Source organism: Heterodontus francisci, chromosome 28, assembly GCF_036365525.1.
Source record: "Heterodontus francisci isolate sHetFra1 chromosome 28, sHetFra1.hap1, whole genome shotgun sequence".
Lineage (NCBI taxonomy): Eukaryota > Metazoa > Chordata > Chondrichthyes > Heterodontiformes > Heterodontidae > Heterodontus > Heterodontus francisci.
This window is the reverse complement of record NC_090398.1, coordinates 17,199,952-17,226,640: the sequence shown is the minus strand read 5'-3', so window position 1 is coordinate 17,226,640 and position 26,689 is coordinate 17,199,952. Positions and strand designations below refer to the sequence as shown.

Below are 26,689 nucleotides of genomic sequence, written 5' to 3'. Positions count from 1 at the left end.
TATTGGAGAAACTTAAGGGACCTGATGGCTCACATCCTCGAGTTTTAAAAGAGGTAGCCGCAGAGATAGTGAATGAACTGGTTATGATTTTCCAAAATTCCCTAGACTCTAGAATAGTTCCAGCTGATTGGAAGCTAGCAAATCTGACAATGCTATTCAAGAAATGAGGGAGAAAGAAAATGGGGAACTACAGGCCAGTTAGCCTGGCATCAGTCATCGGGAATGCTGGAATCTATCATTAAGGAAGTCTTACCAATGCACTTGGAAAATCATAGCATGACCAGACAAAGTCAACATGGTTTCATGAAAGGGAAACCGTATTTGACAAATTTATGAAGAGTGTTTTGAGGATGTAAACCATAGGGTAGGTAAAGGGCAACCAGTAGATGTGATCTACTTCACCACCATCTCTCGCGACCATTGCTAAACTATCAGACTGCTTATCCGACATCCAGTACTGGATGAGCAGAAATCTCCTCCAATTAAACATTGGGAAGCCATCGCTTTTGGTCTCCACACCAAACTTCATTTCCTAGCTACTGACTCCATAGTCTGAGAACAAAACAGTCTGTTTGCAACCTTGGTGTCACATTTGACCCTGAGATGAGCTTCTGACCTCATATTCACGCCATCACTAAGACCGCCTAGTTTCACTTCAGTAACATTGCCTGACTTTGCCCCTGTTTAAGCTCATCTGCTGCTGAAACTCTCATACATGCCTTCGTTACCTCTAGACTTGACTATTCCAATACACTCCTGTCTGATCTCCCACATTCTACCCTCCGTAGCTTTGAGGTCATCCAAATCTCTGCTGCCCGTGTCTTAACTTGCACCACTCCCGTTCATTGATTACCCACTCCCCGCAACCCCACCCTGTGCTCGCTGACCTGCACTGGCTCCCGGTCAAGCACCATCTTGATTTTACAATTCTCACCCTTGAATTCAAATACCTCATGGTTTCACCCCTCCTCATCTCTTTCAGCCATGCAAGCCTCCCAAGATAGCTACTCTCCTCTAATTCTGGCCTCTTGAGCATGCCTGATTTTAATCACTCCTTCATTGGTGGCCACACTTTCAGTTGCCTAGGCCCTAAGCGCTGGAGTTCCCTCCCTATACCTCTCTGGCTCTCTATCTCACTTTCCTCCTTTAAGACACTCCTTCAAACCTACTTATTTGACCAAGCTTTGGTCATCTGACCCAATATCTCCTCATGTGGCTTGGTGTCAAATTTTGTTTTATAATACTCCTGCAAAGTGCCTTGGGACATTTTATTACATTAAAGTGCTGTGTAAATACAAGTTGTTCTTCTTGTTGGTATATTTGGATTTCCAAAAGGCATTCGATAAGATGCCACATAAAAGGCTACTACGCAAGGGCTCATGGAATTGGAGGTAATATATTAGCATGGATAGAGGACTGGTTAACTAACCGGAAGCAGAGAGGAGGGCTAAACAGGGCACTTTCAAGTTGGCAAGCTGTGATAAGTGGAATGTCACAAGGATCAGTGCTGGGGCCTCAGCTAGTTACAATCTATATTAATGACTTAGGCGAAAAGAAGAATAATATATCCAAATTTGCTGACGATATAAGGCTAGATGGGAATGTAAACTGTGAGGAGGACACAAAGATGCTGCAAAAAGATAGAGACAGGTTATGTGATTGGGCAAGAAGTTTGCAGATGGAGTCTCATGTGGGGAACTGTGAAGTAATTCACTTTGGTAAGAACAGAAAAGCAGTACTTTTTTTTAAAAAAGGTGTGAAACTTATAAATGTTCATGTTCAGAGAGACTTGGCTATACTTGTACAGGGAACACAAAGTTAGCAGGCAGGTACAGCAAGCAATTAGGAAGACAAATGACATGTCAGCCTTCATTGCAAGAGGACTGGAGTACGGGAATAAAGAAATCTTTCTACAATTGTACGGGGCTTTGGAGAGACTACACCTGGAGTACTGTGTGCAGTTTTGGTCTCAATATCTATGGAAAGATATATGGTACGGTGCAAGGTCACTAGACTGGTTCCTGGGATGAGAGGCTGTGTAAATTTGGTCTATACTCACTGTATTTAGAAGAATGAGAGGTGTTCTCATTGAAACATACAAGATTCTCAAGGGGCTTGACATGGTACACACTGTCTGGGGAATCTAAAACATGGACACACTGTCTCAGGATAAGGGGCCAATCATTTAGGACTGAGTTGAGGTGAAATTTCTTCACTCAGAAGGTTGTGAATCTTTGGATTCTCAACGCCAGGGGGTTGTGGATGCTCAATCATTGAATATACATCAGGCTGAGATAGACAGATTTTTGGGCTCTCAGGAAATAAAGGGATATGGGGAGCAGGCAGGAAAGCGAGTTGAAGCTGAAGCTTAGCCATGATCGTACCGAATGGCAGAGCAGGCTCGAGGGGCCACATGGTCTACTCCTGTGCCTATTTCCTATGTTATGTTATGATGGGAATGAGCATGGTGCTGCTTCCTGTTTCGCGATTCCGCCCTTACCCGGTAATGCTCCTGCTTTCCTGGATCCCGGTCGCAGTTCCTCATCTGTGGCCGAGTCTGACTCACACACGAGCTGCATGGTGTCCAGGCCGCTCGCAGGGCCCATGTCAGTGCGTTTCCTTCGAGCAGAGTGCTTTCTGTTTGGCCCAGTGTCTCCAAGCATTGCCAGCTCCTTCACAGGGGGCTCGCAGCTCCCCGATTGGCTGCACTCTTGTGCCTTGTTCCTTCTTCTCCTGCTGCCCAGTGTCGGCGACGTTGAATTATGACCATGTGCAGGTGATGGATGCTGGGATGTGCGGGGACCGCTTGGGCCCAATGCTGCAGAGTTTTCACAGTCATCCTCTGCCTCGTCACCAATACCCTTTGACCCGTGTGGCAGCCTCTCATGATCCGACGCTGCCTTCCTCTGGCTCGAATCGCTCTCGCTGCTCAGCTCCGACCCACCGCTGCTCTCCGAAGCCAAGTCCCGTGGAACCTGCTGCATCTTTATGGTCCTCTCCAGAGGGACCCCGGTAGGCGCTCGGAGGTAGTGCCCACCCTCAGGAGGATCCCCATGTTCAGCGGAGCTGCTCTGAGCCCGCTCACGGTTCCTGGTCCTGCTCCTGGTCCTTGCCTTGGTACCGCAGTCTGGGACGGCCGCAGCACTTGCGAGCAGTAACCACGGGTAAGAGTGGCCTGCGATACACTCCCAAACTGCCGTCAGCGAGCCTCCCGTACGCTCCAATACAACAGACTTCAGGTCGGGGATGAAGCCACACTCTTGGCTGTGGTCATGTGCCCAGACCACAAGCTGGCGCAAGGCATCGCTCGAGGTACGAAGCACATTCAAGTCCTCGCCAGTGACACCGGGTCCTGTACAGAGACAGGGAGTCAGTACACAGTCAAACACATGGTACACACACACCGACATATACAAAGAGAGAGGTACACAGGCAGACGCATGCTCAGACAGACAAAGTCTTTATCTTCACACTGAGGACACCCTCCCTCCATCATGGTCTGTGGCACTACCATCATGCTAAATGGGATAGATTCAGAACAGATCTAGGAACTCCAAACTGGATAACCATGAGGTGCTGTGGGCCATCAACGGCAACAGAATTGCATTCAATCACAGTCTGCAACCTCAAGGCCCGGTGTGTATCCCTCACTCTACCATCACAATCAAGCCAGGAACCAACCTTGGTTCAATGAGGAGTGTAGGAGTGCAGTCAGGATCAGCATCAGGCAAACCTAAAAATGAGGTGCAACCTGGTGAAGCTACAATACAGGACTACGCACATGCTATGGACAGAACTAAGTGATCCCACTACTAACAGATGAGAATAAAGCTCTGCAATCCTGCCACATCCACATGTGAATGGTGGTGGACATAAACAACTAACTGGAGGAGGCGACTCCACAAACATCCAAATCCACAATGATCGGGAGCACAGTATGTCAGTGCAAAAGAAAAGGCTGAAGCATTTGCAACCATCTTCAGCCAAAAGTGCAGAGTGGATGATCAATCCCATCCTCTACCTAAGCATCACAGGTGCCAATCTTCAGCCAATTCAATTCACTCCACGTGTTATCAAGTGGGTCCATTACAGGCAGAGTCAGGAGAATTTATAATGGGGAATAGAGAAATGGCAGAGAAGCTAAATGATTACTTTGTGTCGGTCTTCACTGATGAAGATATAAGAAATCTCCCAGAATTAGAGATCCAAGGGATCAGGGCGAATGAGGAATTGAAGGAAATTAGTATTAGTAAGAAGGTTGTATCGGGGAAATTAATGGGGCTGAAGTTTGATAAGTCCCCAAGACCTGATATTCTACATCCCAGAGTGTTGAAATAGGTAGCTATGGAGATAGTGGATGCATTGGTGATCATCTTCCTAATTCGATAGATTCTGGAGCGGTTCCTGCAGATTGGAAGGTCACAAATGTCATCCCACTATTTAAGAAGGGAGGGAGAGAGAAAACAGGGAATTACAGACCTGTTAGCCTTACATCAGTCATTGGAAAAATGCTAGAATCTATTCTAAAGGATGTGATAAATGGACACTTGGATAATAAAGATCTGACTGGGCACAGTCAGCATGGATTTATGAATGGGAAATCATGTTTGACGAACCTGTTGGAGATTTTTGAGGATGCTATTAACGGAATTGATAAAGGGGAGTTGGTGGATGTGTTATGCTTGGATTTTCAGAAGGCTTTTGATAAAGTCCCCCACAGGTGGTTGGTTAGCAAAATTAAAGCACGTGGGATAGGAGGTAACATGCTGGCATGGATTAAGGATTGGTGAACAGGCAGAGAGCAGAGAGTAGGAATAAAGCGGCCATTCTCGCGTTGGCAGACTGTGACTGGTGGTGTACTCCAGGGATCAGTGCTTGGGCCCCAGCTGTTCACAATATATATCAATGATTTGAATGTGGGGACCAAATGTAGTATTTCCAAGTTCACGGATGACACAAAACTAGGTGGGAATGTGTGTCGTGAGGAAGATGCAAAGTGGCTTCAAGGGGATTTGAACAGACTTAGTGAGTGTGCAAGAATGTGGCAGATGGAATATAAAGTGGAAAAATGTGAAGTCATCCACATTGGTAGGAAGAACAGACGTGCAGAGTATTTCTTTAATGGTAAGAGATTAGAAAGTGTAGATGTACAAAAGGACCGGGGTGTCTTTGTCAATAAGTCACTGAAAGCTAACATGCAGGTGCAGCAAGCAATTAAGGTGGCTAATGGTATGTTAGCCTTTATCACAAGAGGATTTGAGTACAGGAGTAGTGAAGTCTTGCTTCAATTGTATACAACCTTGGTTAGACCGCACCTGGAGCACCATGTGCAGGTTTGGTCCCCTTACCTTAGGAAGGATATTATTGCCATCGGGGGAGTGCAATGAAGATTCACCAGACTTGTTCCCGGGATGGCCTATGAAGAGAAATTGGGGAAACTGGGCCTGTATTCTCTGGAGTTTTGAAGAATGACAGGTGATCTCATTGAAACCTACAAAATACTTAAAAGGACAGTCAGGGTAGATGCAGCTAAGACGTTTCCCCTGGTTGGAGAGTCTAGAACCAGGGAACACACTTTCAAAATAAGGGGGAAACCACTCAGGATAGAGATGAGGAGAAATTTCTTTACTCAGTGGGTTGTGAATCTTTGGAATTCTCTACCCCAGAGGGCTGTGGAAGCTCAGTCATTGAGTATGTTTAAAGCAGAGATTGACAGATTTCTAAATACAAATGACCCAAGGGGATATGGGGATAATGTGGGGAAAAGTCATTGAAGTAGATGATCAGCCATGTTCATATTGATTGGGGAGGCAGGCTCGATGGGCTGAATGGTCTGCTCCTGCTCCTACGTTTCTATGTTCCTGAGCTGATTACGCTGGATACAGGAAAAGCTACTGGCCCCGACAACATCCTGTCTGTCGCACTGAAAGCTTGTGCTCCAGAACTGACTGCACCCCTAGCCCCAAGATGTTCCAGTACAGCTACAACACCAACAGCTGCCCAGCAATGTAAAAAATTGCCCAGGTATGTCCTGTACACAAAAAAGCAGGACAAATCCAATCCGGCCAATTACTGCCCTATCAGTCTACTCTTGATCATCAGCACAGCGATGGAAGGTGCCGTTGGCAGTGCTGTCAAGCAGCACTTTCTCAGCAATAACCTGCTCACCGATGCTCAGTTTTGGTTCAGCCAAGGCCACTTGGCTCCAGACCTTCTAAAAGCCTTGTTCCAAACATGGACAAAAGAGCTGAATTCAAGAGGTGAGGTGAGAGTGACTGTCCTTGACATCAAGGCAGCATTTGACCAAGTGTGGCACCAAGGAGCCCTGGCAAAAATTGGAGTCAATGGGAATCAGGGGGAAAACTCTCCACTGTTTGGAGTCATATCTAATGCAAAGGAAAATGATTGTGGTTCTTGGAAGCCAATCATCTCAGCCCCAGAATAACGCTGCAGGAATTCCTCAGGGTAGTGTCCTAAACCCAAACATCTTCAGCTGCATCACCAATAATCTTCAACATAAGATCAGAAGTAGGGATGCTTGCTGTTGATTGCACAATGTTTAATATCATTCGTAATTCCTCAGATAATGAAGCAGTCCATTCCCACAAATAGCAAGAGCTGGACAACAGTCAGGCTTGGGCTGATCAGTGCCAAGTAGCATCAGTGTCACACAAGTGCCAGGCAATGACCACCTCCCCTTGACATTCAACAGCATTACCACCAATGTATCCCCTATTATCAACATCCTGGGGGTTACCATTGACCAGAAAATAACTGAACCAGCCGGATAATACTGTGGCAACAATAGCAGGTCAGAAGCTGGGAATTTTGAAGCGAGTAACTCACCTCCTGGCTCCCCAAAACCTGGAACTCCCTCCCTAACAGCTCTGTGAATGTAACTAAACCAGACGGACTGCAGCCGTTCAAGACGGCAACTCACCACCACCTTCTCAAAGGCAAATAGAGATGGACAATAAATGCTGGCCTAGGCAGCGATAGCCACATCCCATGAAAGAATTTTAAAAAAACAATCACACGCAGTCACGCAGTAGCGATGAGAGAAGGACAGAGAGAAAGACACACATTCAAAGAAAGAGGAACTGACAGCGAGATAGAGGGAGAGAGTAAGACAGTATGAGGGAACTAGAGAAAGAGACAGAGACAGGCAGAGGAAGACAGGAACAGCAGGAGGCCATTCAGCCCCTCAAGCCTGTTCTGCCATTCAATAAGATCATCACTCTTCTGCGACCTAACTCCATATACCATTTTCCCCATATCCCTTAATACCTCTGGATAACAAAAAACTATCAATATCAGATTTTAAATGACCAATGGTTTTAGCATTAATTGCCATTTGCAGAAGAGAGTTCCAAATTTCTATCACCCTTCACACGTAGAAGCGTTCCCCACTTTCATTCCGAAAAGGTTAGGATTTAATTATGAGCCTGGGCCCCCTCGTCCAAGAATCCCCAACTAGCAAAATAGCTTCTGTTCATCTACCCTATCTGTTCCCGTTAATATCTTGAAATCTTGGATCAAATCACCCTTCTCCTTCTAAGTTCCAGGGAACACAACCCTAGTTTGTAAAATTATTCTCATAACTGAAACCCCTAGAATCCAGCTATCATTCTCGTAAATCTGCGCTGCACTCTCTCCGAGGCCAATATATCCTTCCCAAGGTGTGGTGTCCAGAACTGCTCTCAGTACGCAAGGTGTGGTGTAACCAGGGCTTTGTGTCGCTGAAACATGACTTCCAACCACTGCCCACCACCACCTTGTATTCCCCCAGATATGAAGTCCAGCATTCCACTCCAAAATTCCCTCGATTCTAGAATGGTCCTTGACAATTGGATGCTAGCAAATAGAGTCATAGAGAGATACAGCACTGAAACAGGCCCTTCGGCCCACCGAGTCTGTGCTGAACATCAACCACCCAGTTATACTAATCCTACATTAATCCCATATTCCCTATACTAGGGGCAATTTACAATGGCCAATTTACCTATCACCCTGCAAGTCTTTGGCTGTGGGAGGAAACCGGAGCACCCGGAGGAAACCCATGCGGTCACACGGAGAACTTGCAAACTCCACACAGGCAGTACCCAGAACCGAACCCGGGTCACTGGAGTTGTGAGGCTGCGGTGCTAACCACTGCGCCACTGTGCCATCATGTAACAACGCGATTCAAGAAAGGATGGAGAGAGGAAACAGAACTACAGGCAGTGAGCCTGACATCAGTTGTTGGGAAATTGCCGGAATTTATTATTAAGGAAGTCTTAGCAATGCACTTGGAAAATCATAGTATGATCAGACAAAGTCAACATGATTTTACAAAAGGGAAATTGTGTTTGCCAAATTTATTACTTTTTTGAGGATCTAACTAGTAGGGTAGCTAAGAGAGAACCAGTAGATGTAGTATACTTGGACTTCCAAAAGGCAATCGATGAGATACCACACCAAAGGTTAATATGCAAGATAAGGATTTATGGATTGGGGGGTAATATATTAGCATGGAGAGAGGATTGGTTAATGGACAAGAAGAAGAACGTAGGGATAAATAGGGCACTTGCAAGTTGGCAAGATGTGACTAGTGGAGTGCTGAAAGGATCAGTGCTGGGGCCTCGGCTATTTACAGTCTATATTGATGACTTAGACATAGAGACTGAGAGTAATGTGTTTAGGTTTGTTGATGATACAAAGCTAGGTGGGAATGTAAGCAGTGAGGAGGACACAATGAGGCTGCAAAGAGATATAGACAGGTTAAGTGAGTGGGCAACAAGGTGGCAGATGGAGTATAATGTGGGGAAGTGTGAGGTTATTCACTTTGGTCGTCAGAATAGAAAAGCAGAATATTTTTTAAAAGGCGTGAAACATATAAATGTTGATGTTCAGAGGGAGTTGGGTGTACTCAGACAAGGGACATAGAAAGTTAGCATGAAGGTACAGCAAGCAATTAGGAAGGCAAATGGCATGTTGGCCCTAATTGTAAGGGGATTGGAGTACAAGAATAAGGAAGTCTTGCTGCAGTTGTATAGGGATTTGGTGAGACCACACCTGAAATACTGGGCGCAGTATTGGTCTCCATATTCATGGAAGGATATACTTACATTGAGTTCACTAGATTGGTTCCTGGAATGAGAGGGTTGTCCTATGAAGAGAGGGGGAGTAAATTGGGCCTATACTCCCTGGAGTCCAGAAGAATGAGGGGTGAAACATACAAGATTTTGAAGGGGCTTGACAGGGTAGACACTGAGAGGTTGTACAAGAAGGCGCAGTCTCAGGATAAGGAGCTTATCATGTAGGACTGAGATGAGGAGAAACTTCCTCACTCAGAGGGGTGTGAATCTATGGAATTCGCTACCCCAGAGGATTGTGGATACTCCATCACTGAATATATTTAAGGCTGAGACAGACAGATTTTTGATCTCTCAGGGAATCAAGGGATATGGGGAGTGGGCGGGAAACAGGAGTTGAGGTCGAGGATCAGCAATGATCGCACTGAATGGTGAAGTCGGCTCAAGGTACCCTATGGTGTACTCCTGCCTATTTCTTATGTTATTAGCCTTTTTGATTATTTTCTGTGCCTGTTCATGACATTTTAGTGATATATGTAGCTAAGCCCCCAAGTCTCTTCGAACCTCTACCAGTTCTAGTTTTCCCCATTTACAAAGGACAAAGATTTACTCGTTTTAGGTCCGAAATGGATGACCTCACATTTGCCTACATTGAAATCCATTTGCCACAGATTTTGCCATTCAGTTAATCTATTAATCTCTCTTTGTAATGTTATGCTTCCAAATATACTGCTTACAATGCCACCTCTCTTTGCGTCATCACAAAACTTAGATCTTTGGATTTCTACCCCATCATCTAATTCATTATTCATACAGTTGTAGTCGAGGGACCAACACAGATTCTTGTGAGATACCACCAGTAATATTCTGCTGATTAGAGTACCTGTTCATTATCCCCTCTCTCTGTTTCCTGCCACTCAGTCAATTTCCTGACCAGGTCAACAATTTGCCTTCAATTCCATGAGCTTCAGCTATCAGTCTCTTATGAAGGACTTTATCAAATGCATTCTGGATGTCTATATAAATAACATCCACAGTCATTCCCGTCACCTCTTCAAAAAATCCAATCACGCTCATCATATATTCCCTACCCTTTATAAATTTATGCTGGTTCTCTCTGATCAGGTGAACATTTTCAAGGTGCTCAGTCACCATATCCTTAATTATAGAATCTAGTCCCAACAACTGATGTTAGGCTAACATATAATTCCCTGGTTTCCCTCACTCAACTTCTTTTTAAATAGAGGAGTGACATGAGCAATTTTCCAATCTAAAGGATGGTTCCTGAATCGCAGCATAGAACGAGGCCATTTAGCCGATGGTTTCCATGCCGGCTCTGTGCAACACCAAATCAGCTAGTCCCACTTGTACACCCTTTCCCGTAGCCCTGCACGTTTTTTCCCTTCAGATCATTATCCAATTCCCATTGGAGGGCCACGATTAAATCTGCCTCCACAACACTTTCAGGCACTACATTCCAGATCCTGACCAATCGCTGTGTAAAAAAGTTTTTCCTCCTGGCACCATTGCATCTTTTGCCAAACACCTTAAATCAGCATCCTCTAGTTCCCGATCCTTTCACCAAGGGGAACAGTTTCTCTCTATCTACTATGTCCAGACCCCTCATGATTTGAAACACCTCTATCAAACCTCGCAATCTCTTGTCGAAGGAGAATAACCCCAAATTCACCAATCTACCGACATAGCTCATCCCTGGAACTATTCTCATGAATCTTTGCTGCACCCTCTCCAATGCCTTCACTTCCTTCCCAAAACTGGGCACAATACTCCAGCTGAGGCCGAACCAGGGTTTCATAAATGTTCACCATAACTTCTTTGTTTTTGTACTCTGTGCTTCTATATATAAAGCCCAGGTTCCCGTATGCCTTGTTAAAAACCTACTCAACCTGCTCGGCCACCTTCTGCTCTTGCACTCGCTTTAGAATTGTATCCATCATTTTATATTGCCTCTCTTCATTCTCCCTACCAAAATCTATCACTTCACATTTCTCTGCATTAAATTTAATTTGCTACATGTCCGCCCATTCTACCAGTCAGTCTGTGTCCTCTTGAAGTCTATTACTATCCTCCTCACTGTTCACATTACATCCAAGTTTGGTATGATCTGTAAATTTTGAAATTCTGCCCTGCACACCCACGTCTAGGTTACTAAGATAGATCAAGAAAAAGTTGTGGTCCTTGTAGCAAACTCTAAGGAATCGCACGAGATACCTTTCTTCCAGTTTGAAAAGCAACCATTCACCATACTCTCTGGGTCCTGTCACTCAGCCAACTTCATACCTATCCTCACGGCCAATGACCCTTTTATTCCATGGGCTTTAACTTTTACGAGAAGCCTGCTAGGTGGCACTTCATCAAATGTCTTTTGGTGTTACTTGTCCATCAATTGTGTTTAATTATAAATTATAATATTCTAAATTATAATTGTGAATTAATTCATTGGAGTTTTGCGAGAGCACATCAAAAGAGACACTTATTGTGACTGTGTGGTGGTTGAGTTAGGAGGTATCTGCTTGTAAGGTTTCACTCAGTAAATAAATGTAAGACTGAGTGAAGATGGACTCCAGCATCATCCTTCACCAACTGGCACTTGGAAGTCCATGAACACCACATCACCGCATTAGCCTCATCAGCCCTTCCTGTTACTTCATCAAAAAACACAATCAAATTAGTTAAACACGATTTGCCCTTAAAAAATCTGTGCTGGCTTTTCTTAATTGATTCACATTTGTCCAACTTCGTGCTCATTTTGTCCCAGATTATCGTTTCTAAAAGCTTTCCCACCACCAAGGTTAAGCTGACTGGCCTTTAGTTGCTGGGCTTATCCTAACAACCTTTGTTGAACATGAGAGAATTGAGAGAACTTGGGAAGGTTATAGTTCGGGCGTCTGCAATGACTTCAGCTACTTCCTTTAAAATGTTGAGATGGAAACCATCTGGCTCTGGGAATGTCACTTTTTAGTGCCACTATTTGTTTCATGACAGTTATTTTTCATTGGTTAATTTTTATGAGCTCCTATCCCATTTAAATTTCAATCCCCTTAGAGCTTCAGACAGGCTGACCTCTTCATTTGTTGTAAATACTGATGCAAAGTAATTATTCAACATGTCCACCATTGCCTTATTTTCATTGACAATATCACTATCAGTTTTTAATCGGCACACATTGCTCCCAGACTTCCTCTTTTTCCTAATATATTGTAAAAATATCTGTGATGATTTTAACATCCCTTGTAAATTTCTACTCCAACTCCCTCCCTGTAGCTGTCACTATCTGTTTTGTCAACATTTGTCATTCTTTTCTCACAGGCAGGACACAGACAGACAGAGGGAGAGAGACAGATGGAGAGAGAAAGACAGTCAGAGACTGAGACAGATAAACAACACGTGTACAGTGTCACTTTCCTCAGGATCACTGATACCCACCTGAACCACTCTCAGGGGATTTGGAGGTATAACTGTAGGAACAAGAAGAAAAATATACCATCAGCAGCATCAATAAAAACAGGAAAGGGTGGAAACAAAGACAAAGACTTCCTGCACAGAGAAACAGACAGTATAACGATTACCATCCTGTACTCCTTCAGAATTCAGTAATTTAAAAGTAGGTACTCCACAATGAACAGTGTCCCAATATACACTGCTGAACCTCACTGTCTCAGTCCCATCATTCACTGCTGTGTCTCACTGTCTCAGTCCCATCATTCACTGCTGTATCTCACTGTCTCAGTCCCGATACACACTGTTGTACCTCACTGTCTCACTCCCAATATACACTGTTGCACCAGACTGTCTCACTCCCAATATACACTGTTGCACCAGACTGTCTCACTCCCAATATACACTGTTGCACCAGACTGTCTCACTCCCAATAGACATTGTTGCACCAGACTGTCTCACTCCCAATATACACTGTTGCACCAGACTGTCTCACTCCCAATATACACTGTTGCACCAGACTGTCTCACTCCCAATATACACTGTTGCACCAGACTGTCTCACTCCCAATATACACTGTTGCACCAGACTGTCTCACTCCCAATATACACTGTTGCACCAGACTGTCTCACTCCCAATAGACATTGTTGCACCAGACTGTCTCACTCCCAATATACACTGTTGCACCAGACTGTCTCACTCCCAATATACACTGCTGTACCAGACAGTCTCACTCCCAATATACACTGCTGTACCTCACTATCTCAGTCCCAATATACACTGTTGCAATCCCCATAGATACTGCTGTACATCACTGTCTCAGTCCCAATAAACACTGCCAAACATCACTGTCTCAGACCCCATATATACTGCCATACATCACTGTCTCAGACCCCATATACACTGCCGTACATCACTGTCTCAGACCCCATATACACAGCCATACGTCAATGTCGCAATCCCCAAAAACACTGCCATACATCACTGTCGCAGTCCCCAGATGCACTGCCATACATCACTGTCGCAGCACCCATACACACTGCCAGATATCACTGTCTCAGACCCCATAAACACTGCCATACATCAAAGTCGCAGTCCCCATATACACTGCCGCACATCACTGTCTCAGACCCCAGATATGCTGCCATACATCACTGTCTCAGTCGCCATATACACTGCTGTACATCACTGTCTCAGCACCCACATGTACTGCCGTACATTACTGTCTCAGATCCCATATACACTGCCATACATCACTGTCGCAGCACCCATACACACTGCCGTCCATCACTGTCTCAGACCCCATATACACTGCCGTACATCGCTGTCTCAGACCCCATATACACTGCCGTACATCACTGTCGCAGTCCCCATATACACTGCCGTACATCACTGTCGCAGTCCCCATATACACTGCCGTACATCACTGTCTCAGTCGCAATGTACACTGCCATACATCACTGTCTCAGTCCCAATGTACACTGCCATACACCATTGTCTCAGTCCCAATGTACACTGCCATACATCACTGTCTCAGTCGCAATGTACACTGCCATACACCACTGTCTCAGTCCCAATGTACACTGCCATACACCACTGTCTCAGTCCCAATGTACACTGGCATACATTACTGTCTCAGTCCCAATGTACACTGCCATACATTACTGTCTCAGTCCCAATGTACACTGCCATACATTACTGTCTCAGTCCCAATGTACACTGCCATACATTACTGTCTCAGTCGCAATGTACACTGCCATACACCACTGTCTCAGTCCCAATGTACACTGCCATACACCACTGTCTCAGTCCCAATGTACACTGGCATACATCACTGTCTCAGTCCCTATATGCACGGCCACACATTACTGTCTCAGTCCCAATATACACTGCCATACATCACTGTCTCAGTCGCAATATACACTGGCATACATCACTGTCTCAGTCCCTATATGCACGGCCACACATTACTGTCTCAGTCCCAATGTACACTGCCATACACCATTGTCTCAGTCCCAATGTACACTGGCATACACCACTGTCTCAGTCCCAATGTACACTGCCATACACCACTGTCTCAGTCCCAATATACACTGGCATACATCACTGTCTCAGTCCCTATATGCACGGCCACACATTACTGTCTCAGTCCCAATATACACTGCCATACATCACTGTCTCAGTCGCAATATACACTGGCATACATCACTGTCTCAGTCCCTATATGCATGGCCACACATTACTGTCTCAGTCCCAATGTACACTGCCATACACCACTGTCTCAGTCCTAATATACACTGGCATACATCACTGTCTCAGTCCCTATATGCACGGCCACACATTACTGTCTCAGTCCCAATATACACTGCCATACATCACTGTGTCAGTCGCAATATACACTGCCATACATCACTGTCTCAGTCCCTATATGCACGGCCACACATTACTGTCTCAGTCCCAATATATACTGCCGTACCTCACTGTCTCAGACCCTATATACACGGCCATACATCAATGTCGCAGTCCCCATATACACTGCCAAACATCACTGTCGCAGTCCCCATATACACTGCCAGACATCACAGTCTCAGTCCCAATATACACTGCCGTACATCCCTGTCGCAGTCCAATATACACAACCGCACATCACTGTCGCAGTCCCCATATACATTGCCGTACAACACTGTCGCAGTCCCAATATTCACTGCCATCCATTACTGTTGCAGCCTCAATATTCACTGCCGTCCATCACTGTCGCAGTCCCCATATACACTGCCGTACATAACAGTCTCAGTCCCCATATACACTGCCGTACATAACCGTCTCAATCCAAATATACAATGCCATACAACCCTGTCGCAGTCCAATATACAATGCCGTACATCACTGTCGCACTCCCCATATACACTGCCGTACATCTCTGTCGCAGGCCAATATACACTGCCGTACATCACTGACGCAGTAACCATATACACTGCCAGACATCACTGTCGCAGTCCAATTTATACTGCCGTACATCACTGTCGCAGTCCCCATATACACTGCTGCACATCCCTGTCGCAGTCCCAATATACACTGCCGTACATCACTGTCTCAGACCCAACATACACTGCTAAACAACACTGTCGCAGTCCCCATTTTCACTGCCGTACATCACTGTCGCAGTCCCCATATACACTGCTGCACATCCCTGACGCAGTCCCAATATACACTGCCGTACATCACTGTCTCAGACCCAACATACACTGCTAAACAACACTGTCGCAGTCCCCATTTTCACTGCCATACATCTCTGTCGCAGTCCCCATATACACTACCGTACATCACTGTCGCAGTCCCCATATACACTGCCAAACTTCCCTGTCACAGTACCCATACACAGTGCCATACATCACTTGTCGCAATCCAAATATACACTGCCATACATCACTGTCTCAGACCCCATAAACACTGCCATACATCACTGTCTCAGACCCCATATACACGGCCATACATCAATGTCGCAGTCCCCATATACATGGCTTTACATCAATGTCGCAGTCCCCATATACACTGCCATACGTCAATGTCGCAGTCCCCAAAAACACTGCCATATATCACTGTCGCAGTCCCCAGATGCACTGCCATACATCACTGTCGCAGTCCCCATAAACACTGCCGTACATCACTGTCTCAGACCCCAGATATGCTGCCATACATCACTGTCACAGTCCCATACACACTGCCATCCATCCATTTCGAAGTCCAATATACACTGCCGAACATCACCGTCTCAGACCCCATATACACTGCCATACATCACTGTCATACATCACTGTCGCAGTCCCCATATACACTGCCGTACATCACTGTCTCAGACCCCATATACACTGCCATACATCACTGTCTCAGACCCCATATACACTGCCGTACATCACTGTCTCAGACCCCATATACACTGCCATACATCACTGTCTCAGACCCCATATACACTGCCATACATCACTGTCTCAGACCCCATATACACTGCCGTACATCACTATCGCAGACCCCATATACACTGCCGTACATCACTGTCTCAGACCCCATATACACTGCCGTACATCACTGTCTCAGACCCCATATACACTGCCGTACATCACTGTCTCAGACCCCATATACACTGCCATACATCACTGTCTCAGACCCCATATACACTGCCATACATCACTGTCTCAGACCCCATATACACTGCCGGACATCACTATCGCAGACCCCATATACACTGCCGTACATCACTTTCGCAGTCCCAATGTACACTGCCATACATTACTGTCTCAGTCGCAATGTACACTGCCGTACATAACAGTCTCAGTCCCCATATACACTGCCGTACATAACCGTCTCAGTCCCCATATACACTGCTGTACATCGCTGTCGCAGACCCCATACACACTGCCATACATCACTGTCTCAGACCCCATATACACTGCCATACATCACTGTCTCAGTCCCAATATACTCTGCCATACATCACTGTCTCAATCCAAATATACAATGCCATACAACCCTGTCGCAGTCCAATATACAATGCCGTACATCACTGTCGCAGTCCCCATATACACTGCCGTACATCTCTGTCGCAGGCCAATATACACTGCCGTACATCACTGACGCAGTAACCATATACACTGCCAGACATCACTGTCGCAGTCCAATTTATACTGCCGTACATCACTGTCGCATTCCAATATATACTGCCGTACATCACTGTCGCAGTCCCCATATACACTGCCAAACTTCCCTGTCACAGTACCCATATACAGTGCCATACATCACTTGTCGCAATCCAAATAAACACTGTCGTACATCACTGTCTCAGACCCAACATACACTGCTAAACAACACTGTCGCAGTCCCCATTTTCACTGCCGTACATCACTGTCGCAGTCCCCATATACACTGCCGTACATCACTGTCGCAGTCCCCATATACACTGCCAAACTTCCCTGTCACAGTACCCCTATACAGTGCCATACATCACTTGTCGCAATCCAAATATACACTGCCATACATCACTGTCGCAGTACCCATATACACTGCCAAACATCACTGTCGCAGTCTAATATACAATGCCATACATCACTGTCGCAATCCAAATATACACTGCCATACATCCCTGTCGCAGTCCAATGTACACTGCCGGACATCACTGTCGCAGTCCCCATATACACTGCTGTACATCACTGTCGCAGTCCCCATATACACTGCCGTATATTACTGTCGCAGTCACCATCTCACATGGACTGCAGCGGTTCAAGAAGGCAGCTCACCACCACCTTCTCAAGGGCAATTAGGGATGGGCAACAAATGCTGGCCTAGCCAGTGACGCCCACATCCCAATAAGGAATTTTTTTAAATATACACTGCCGTACATCATTGTCGCATTCGCCATAGACACTACCAGACATCACTGTCTCAGTTCCCATATACACTGCCGTACATCACTGTCGCAGTACCCATATACACTGCCATACATCACTGTCACAGTCACCTTCTCACATAGACTGCAGCCGTTCAAGAAGGCAGCTCACCACCACCTTCTCAAGGGCAATTAGGGATGGGTAATAAATGCTGGCATAGCCAGTGACGCCCATATCCCAAGAATGAATTTATAAAAATGTACATTGCCATACATCATGGTCGCAGTCACCATATACACTGCTGCACCTCACTGTCTCAGTCCCCATATACACTGCCGTACAGCACCGTCCCGGTCCCAATATACACTGCCGTACATCACCGTCTCAGACCCTACATACACTGCCAAACATCAATGTCGCAGACCCCAGATATACTGCCGTACATCACTTCCTCAGACCCCAAATACACTGTCATGCATCACTGCCTCAGACCCCATATACACTGCCGCACATCAGTGTCGCAGTCCCCATATACACTGCTGTACATTACCGTCTTAGTCGCCATATACACTGCCTTACATCACTGTCGCAGTCCTCACATATACTGCCGTACATCACTGTCTCAGACCCTATATACACTGCCATACATCACTGTCTCAGACCCCAGATACACTGCCATACATCACTGCCTCAGACCACATATACACTGCCGTACATCACTGTCACTGTCCCCACATATACTGCCCTACATCACTGTCTCAAACCCCATATACACTGCCATACATCACTGCCTCAGACCCCAAATACACTGCCGTACATCCCTGTCGCAGTCCAATGTACACAACCGCACATCACTGTCGCAGACCCCATATACAGTGCCGTACATCACTGTCGCAGACCCCATATACACCGCCATACACCACTGTCGCAGTCCCCATATACACTGCCATACATCACTGTCTCAGTCCCAATATACACTGCCATACATCACTGTCTCAATCCAAATATACAATGCCATACAACCCTGTCGCAGTCCAATATACAATGCCGTACATCACTGTCACAGTCCCCATATACACTGCCGTCCATCTCTGTCGCAGGCCAATATACACTGCCGTACATCACTGACGCAGTAACCATATGCACTGCCGTACATCACTGTCGCATTCCAATATATACTGCCGTACATCACTGTCGCAGTCCCCATATACACTGCTGTACATCCCTGTCGCAGTCCCAATATACACTGCCGTACATCACTGTCGCAGTCCCCATATACACTGCCAAACTTCCCTGTCACAGTACCCATATACAGTGCCATACATCACTTGTCGCAATCCAAATATACACTGCCATACATCACTGTCGCAGTACCCATATACACTGCCAAACATCACTGTCGCAGTCTAATATACAATGCCATACATCACTGTCGCAATCCAAATATACACTGCCATACATCCCTGTCGCAGTTCAATATACACTGCCGTACATCACTGTCGCAGTCCCCATATACACTGCCGTACATCACCGTCTCAGCCCCCATATACACTGCCGTATATTACTGTCGCAGTCACCATCTCACATGGACTGCAGCGGTTCAAGAAGGCAGCTCACCACCACCTTCTCAAGGGCAATTAGGGATGGGCAACAAATGCTGGCCGAGCCAGTGACGCCCACATCCCAATAAGGAATTTTTAAAAATATACACTGCCGTACATCATTGTCGCATTCGCCATAGACACTACCAGACATCACTGTCTCAGTTCCCACATACACTGCCACACATCACTGTCGCAGTACCCATATACACTGCCGTACATCACCATCTCAGTCCCCATATACACTGCCATACATCACTGTCACAGTCACCTTCTCACATAGACTGCAGCCGTTCAAGAAGGCAGCTCACCACCACCTTCTCAAGGGCAATTAGGGATGGGTAATAAATGCTGGCATAGCCAGTGACGCTCATATCCCAAGAATGAATTTATAAAAATGTACATTGCCGTACATCATGGTCGCAGTCACCATATACACTGCTGCACCTCACTGTCTCAGTCCCAAAATACACTGCCGGACAGCACCGTCCCGGTCCCAATATACACTGCCGTACATCACCATCTCAGACCTGACATACACTGCCAAACATCAATGTCGCAGACCCCAGATATACTGCCGTACATCACTTCCTCAGACCCCATATACACTGCCATGCATCACTGCCTCAGACCCCATATACACTGCTGCACATCAGTGTCACAGTCCCCACATACACTGCTGTACATCACTGTCGCAGTCCTCACATATACTGCCGTACATCACTGTCTCAGACCCTATATACACTGCCATACATCACTGTCTCAGACCCCAGATACACTGCCATACATCACTGCCTCAGCCCCCATATACACTGCCATACATCACTGTCTCAGACCCCATATACAGTGCCATACATCACTGCCTCAGACCCCATATACACTGCCATACATCACTGTCGCATTCCCCACATAAAGTGCCGTACATCACTGTCTCAGACCCTATATACACTGCCATACATCACTGTCTCAGACCCCATATACACTGCCAAACATCACTGCCTCAGACCCCATATACACTGCCATACATCACTGTCTCAGACCCCATATACACTGCCATACATCAATGTTGCAGTCCCCATATACACTGCCATATATCACTGTCTCAGACCCAATATACACTGCCGTACATCACAGTCTCAGACCCCACATACACGGCCATACATCAATGTCGCAGTCCCCAGATGCACTGCCAAACAGCACTGTCTCAGTCCTAATATACACTGCCATACATCACTGTCTCAGACCCCATATACACTGCCATATATCACTGTCTCAGACCCCATATATACTGCCGTACATCACTGTCTCAGACCCCATATACACTGCCATATATCACTGTCTCAGACCCCAGATACACTGCCATACATCACTGTCTCAGACCCCAAAAACACTGCCATATATCACCGTCTCAGTCCCCATACACAATGCCATACATCACTGTCGCAGTCCCCAGATGCACTGCCATACATCACTGTCGCAGTCCCCATATACACTGCCATACATCACTGTCGCAGTCCCCATATACACTGCCGTACATCCCTGTCGCAGTCCCCAGATGCACTGCCATTCATCACTGTCACAGTACCCACATATACTGCCAAACATCACTGTCTCAGTCCTAATATACACTGCTGTACATCCCTGTCGCAGCCCAATATACACTGCCGCACATCAATGTCTCAGTCCCCAAAAACACTGCTGTACACCACTGTCGCAGTCCCATATACACTGCCGCACATCACTGCCTCAGACCCCATATGCACCGCCATACATCACTGTCGCAGTCCCATTATTCACTGCCGTCCATCACTGTTGCAGCCCCCATATACACTGCCATACATCACTGCCTCAGACCCCAGACACTGCCATACATCACTGTCTCAGACCCCAGACACTGCCATACATCACTGTCTCAGACCCCATATACACTGCCATACAGCACTGTCTCAGACCCCATATACACTGCCGTCCATCACTGTTGCAGCCCCCATATACACTGCCATACATCACTGCCTCAGACCCCAGACACTGCCATACATCACTGTCTCAGACCCCAGACACTGCGATACAGCACTCTCTCAGACCCCATATACACTGCCAGACATCACTGTCTCAGACCCCAGATAGTCTGCCGTACATCACTGTCTCAGACCCCATATACACTGCCATACAGCACTGTCGCAGTCCCCATATACACTGCCATACAGCACTGTCGCAGTCCCCATGTACACTGCCGTACATCACCGTCTCAGTCCCCATATACACTGCCGTACATCACCGTCTCAGTCCCCATATACACTGCCGTACATCACCGTCTCAGTCCCCATATACACTGCCATACATCAGTGTCGCAGTCCCCATATACACTGCCATACATCACTGTCTCAGACCCCATATATACCGCCATACATCACTGTCGCAGTCCCCATATACACTGCCATATATCACTGTCTCAGACCCCATATACACGGCCATACATCAATGTCGCAGTCCCCAGATGCACTGCCAAACAGCACTGTCTCAGTCCTAATATACACTGCCATACATCACTGTCTCAGACCCCATATACACTGCCATACATCACTGTCTCAGACCCCGTATACACTGCCATATATCACTGTCTCAGACCCAATATACACTGCCATACATCACTGTTGCAGTCCACATATACACTGCTATACATCACTGTCTCAGACCCAATATGCACTGCCATACATCACTGCCTCAGACCCCATATACACTGCCATACATCACTGTCGCATTCCCCACATAAAGTGCCGTACATCACAGTCTCAGACCCTATATACACTGCCATACATCACTGTCTCAGACCCCATATACACTGCCATACATCACTGCCTCAGACCCCATATACACTGCCATACATCACTGTCTCAGACCCCATATACACTGCCATACATCAATGTTGCAGTCCCCATATACACTGCCATATATCACTGTCTCAGACCCAATATACACTGCCGTACATCACAGTCTCAGACCCCATATACACGGCCATACATCAATGTCGCAGTCCCCAGATGCACTGCCAAACAGCACTGTCTCAGTTCTAATATACACTGCCATACATCACTGTCTCAGACCCCATATACACTGCCATATATCACTGTCTCAGACCCCATATATACTGCCGTACATCACTGTCTCAGACCCCAGATACACTGCCATACATCACTGTCTCAGACCCCAAAAACACTGCCATATATCACCGTCTCAGTCCCCATGTACACTGCCATACATCACTGTCGCAGTCCCCATATACACTGCCATACATCACTGTCGCGGTCCCCATATACACTGCCGTACATCCCTGTCGCAGTCCCCAGATGCACTGCCATTCATCACTGTCACAGTACCCACATATACTGCCAAACATCACTGTCTCAGTCCTAATATACACTGCTGTACATCCCTGTCGCAGCCCAATATACACTGCCGCACATCAATGTCTCAGTCCCCAAAAACACTGCTGTACACCACTGTCGCAGTCCCATATACACTGCCGCACATCACTGCCTCAGACCCCATATGCACCGCCATACATCACTGTCGCAGTCCCCATATACGCTGCCGTACATCACCGTCTCAGTCCTCTTACACAGTGCCATACATCACTGTCTCAGACCCCAGACACTGCCATACATCACTGTCTCAGACCACAGACACTGCCATACATCACTGTCTCAGACCCCAGACACTGCCATACATCACTGTCTCAGACCCCAGACACTGCCATACATCACTGTCTCAGACCCCAGACACTGCCATACATCACTGTCTCAGTCCCCATATACACTGCGATACAGCACTGTCTCAGACCCCATATACACTGCCAGACATCACTGTCTCAGACCCCAGATAGTCTGCCGTACATCACTGTCTCAGACCCCATATCCACTGCCAAACATCACTGTCTCAGACCCCGTATACACTGCCATACATCACTGTTGCAGTCCCCATATACACTGCTATATATCACTGTCTCAGACCCAATATGCACTGCCATACATCACTGCCTCAGACCCCATATACACTGCCATACATCACTGTCGCATTCCCCACATAAAGTGCCGTACATCACTGTCTCAGACCCCATATACACTGCCATACATCACTGTCTCAGACCCCATATACACTGCCATACATCACTGTCTCAGACCCTATATACACTGCCATACATCACTGTCTCAGACCCCATATACACGGCCATACATCAATGTCGCAGTGCCCAGATGCACTGCCAAACAGCACTGTCTCAGTCCTAATATACACTGCCATACATCACTGTCTCAGACCCCATATACACTGCCATATATCACTGTCTCAGACCCCAAAAACACTGCCATATATCACCGTCTCAGACCCCAAAAACACTGCCATATATCACCGTCTCAGTCCCCATACACAATGCCATACATCACTGTCGCAGTCCCCAGATGCACTGCCATACATCACTGTCGCAGTCCCCATATACACTGCCATACATCACTGTCGCGGTCCCCATATACACTGCCGTACATCCCTGTCGCAGTCCCCAGATGCACTGCCATTCATCACTGTCACAGTACCCACATATACTGCCAAACATCACTGTCTCAGTCCTAATATACACTGCTGTACATCCCTGTCGCAGCCCAATATACACTGCCGCACATCAATGTCTCAGTCCCCAAAAACACTGCTGTACACCACTGTCGCAGTCCCATATACACTGCCGCACATCACTGCCTCAGACCCCATATGCACCGCCATACATCACTGTCGCAGTCCCCATATACGCTGCCGTACATCACCGTCTCAGTCCTCTTACACAGTGCCATACATCACTGTCTCAGACCCCAGACACTGCCATACATCACTGTCTCAGACCCCAGACACTGCCATACATCACTGTCTCAGACCCCATATACACTGCCATACAGCACTGTCGCAGTCCCCATATACACTGCGATACAGCACTGTCTCAGACCCCATATACACTGCCAGACATCACTGTCTCAGACCCCAGATAGTCTGCCGTACATCACTGTCTCAGACCCCATATCCACTGCCAAACATCACTGTCTCAGACCCCATATACACTGCCATACATCACTGTCTCAGACCCCATATACACTGCCATACAGCACTGTCGCAGTCCCCATATACACTGCCATACAGCACTGTCGCAGTCCCCATGTACACTGCCATACAGCACTGTCGCAGTCCCCATATACACTGCCGTACATCACCGTCTCAGTCCCCATATACACTGCCGTACATCACCGTCTCAGTCCCCAGATGCACTGCCAAACAGCACTGTCTCAGTCCTAATATACACTGCCATACATCACTGTCTCAGACCCCATATATACTGCCATACATCACTGTCGCAGTCCCCATATACACTGCCATATATCACTGTCTCAGACCCAATATACACTGCCGTACATCACAGTCTCAGACCCCATATACACGGCCATACATCAATGTCGCAGTCCCCAGATGCACTGCCAAACAGCACTGTCTCAGTCCTAATATACACTGCCATACATCACTGTCTCAGACCCCATATATACTGCCATACATCACTGTCTCAGACCCCATATATACTGCCATACATCACTGTCGCAGTCCCCATATACACTGCCATACATCACTGTCGCAGTCCCCATATACACTGCCATATATCACTGTCTCAGACCCAATATACACTGCCGTACATCACAGTCTCAGACCCCATATACACGGCCATACATCAATGTCGCAGTCCCCAGATGCACTGCCAAACAGCACTGTCTCAGTCCACATATACACTGCCATACATCACTGTCTCAGACCCCATATACACTGCCATACATCAATGTCGCAGTCCAATATACACTGCTATATATCACTGTCTCAGACCCAATATACACTGCCATACATCACTGTTGCAGTCCCCATATACACTGCCGTATATTACTGTCGCAGTCACCATCTCACATGGACTGCAGCGGTTCAAGAAGGCAGCTCACCACCACCTTCTCAAGGGCAATTAGGGATGGGCAACAAATGCTGGCCTAGCCAGTGACGCCCACATCCCAATAAGGAATTTTTTAAAATATACACTGCCGTACATCATTGTCGCATTCGCCATAGACACTACCAGACATCACTGTCTCAGTTCCCATATACACTGCCGTACATCACTGTCGCAGTACCCATATACACTGCCATACATCACTGTCACAGTCACCTTCTCACATAGACTGCAGCCGTTCAAGAAGGCAGCTCACCACCACCTTCTCAAGGGCAATTAGGGATGGGTAATAAATGCTGGCATAGCCAGTGACGCCCATATCCCAAGAATGAATTTATAAAAATGTACATTGCCATACATCATGGTCGCAGTCACCATATACACTGCTGCACCTCACTGTCTCAGTCCCCATATACACTGCCGTACAGCACCGTCCCGGTCCCAATATACACTGCCGTACATCACTTCCTCAGACCCCAAATACACTGTCATGCATCACTGCCTCAGACCCCATATACACTGCCGCACATCAGTGTCGCAGTCCCCATATACACTGCTGTACATTACCGTCTTAGTCGCCATATACACTGCCTTACATCACTGTCGCAGTCCTCACATATACTGCCGTACATCACTGTCTCAGACCCTATATACACTGCCATACATCACTGTCTCAGACCCCAGATACACTGCCATACATCACTGCCTCAGACCACATATACACTGCCGTACATCACTGTCACTGTCCCCACATATACTGCCCTACATCACTGTCTCAAACCCCATATACACTGCCATACATCACTGCCTCAGACCCCAAATACACTGCCGTACATCCCTGTCGCAGTCCAATGTACACAACCGCACATCACTGTCGCAGACCCCATATACAGTGCCGTACATCACTGTCGCAGACCCCATATACACCGCCATACACCACTGTCGCAGTCCCCATATACACTGCCATACATCACTGTCTCAGTCCCAATATACACTGCCATACATCACTGTCTCAATCCAAATATACAATGCCATACAACCCTGTCGCAGTCCAATATACAATGCCGTACATCACTGTCACAGTCCCCATATACACTGCCGTCCATCTCTGTCGCAGGCCAATATACACTGCCGTACATCACTGACGCAGTA

General features: G+C 46.8%; 1 protein-coding gene across 1 annotated transcript in view; it reads right to left on the bottom strand.

Annotated features, from left to right (window-relative positions):
- Nucleotides 1-26,689, bottom strand: part of LOC137385105 (zinc finger protein 692-like) — an 85,489-nt gene that overhangs the window by 35,307 nt on the left and 23,493 nt on the right. Inside the window, exons 3-4 of the mRNA XM_068059874.1 lie at nucleotides 12,522-12,553; nucleotides 2,501-3,352 (exon numbers count right to left, since the gene is read on the bottom strand). Coding sequence (XP_067915975.1) covers nucleotides 2,501-3,352; nucleotides 12,522-12,553 — 884 coding nt within the window. The remainder of the gene's footprint in view (nucleotides 1-2,500; nucleotides 3,353-12,521; nucleotides 12,554-26,689) is intronic.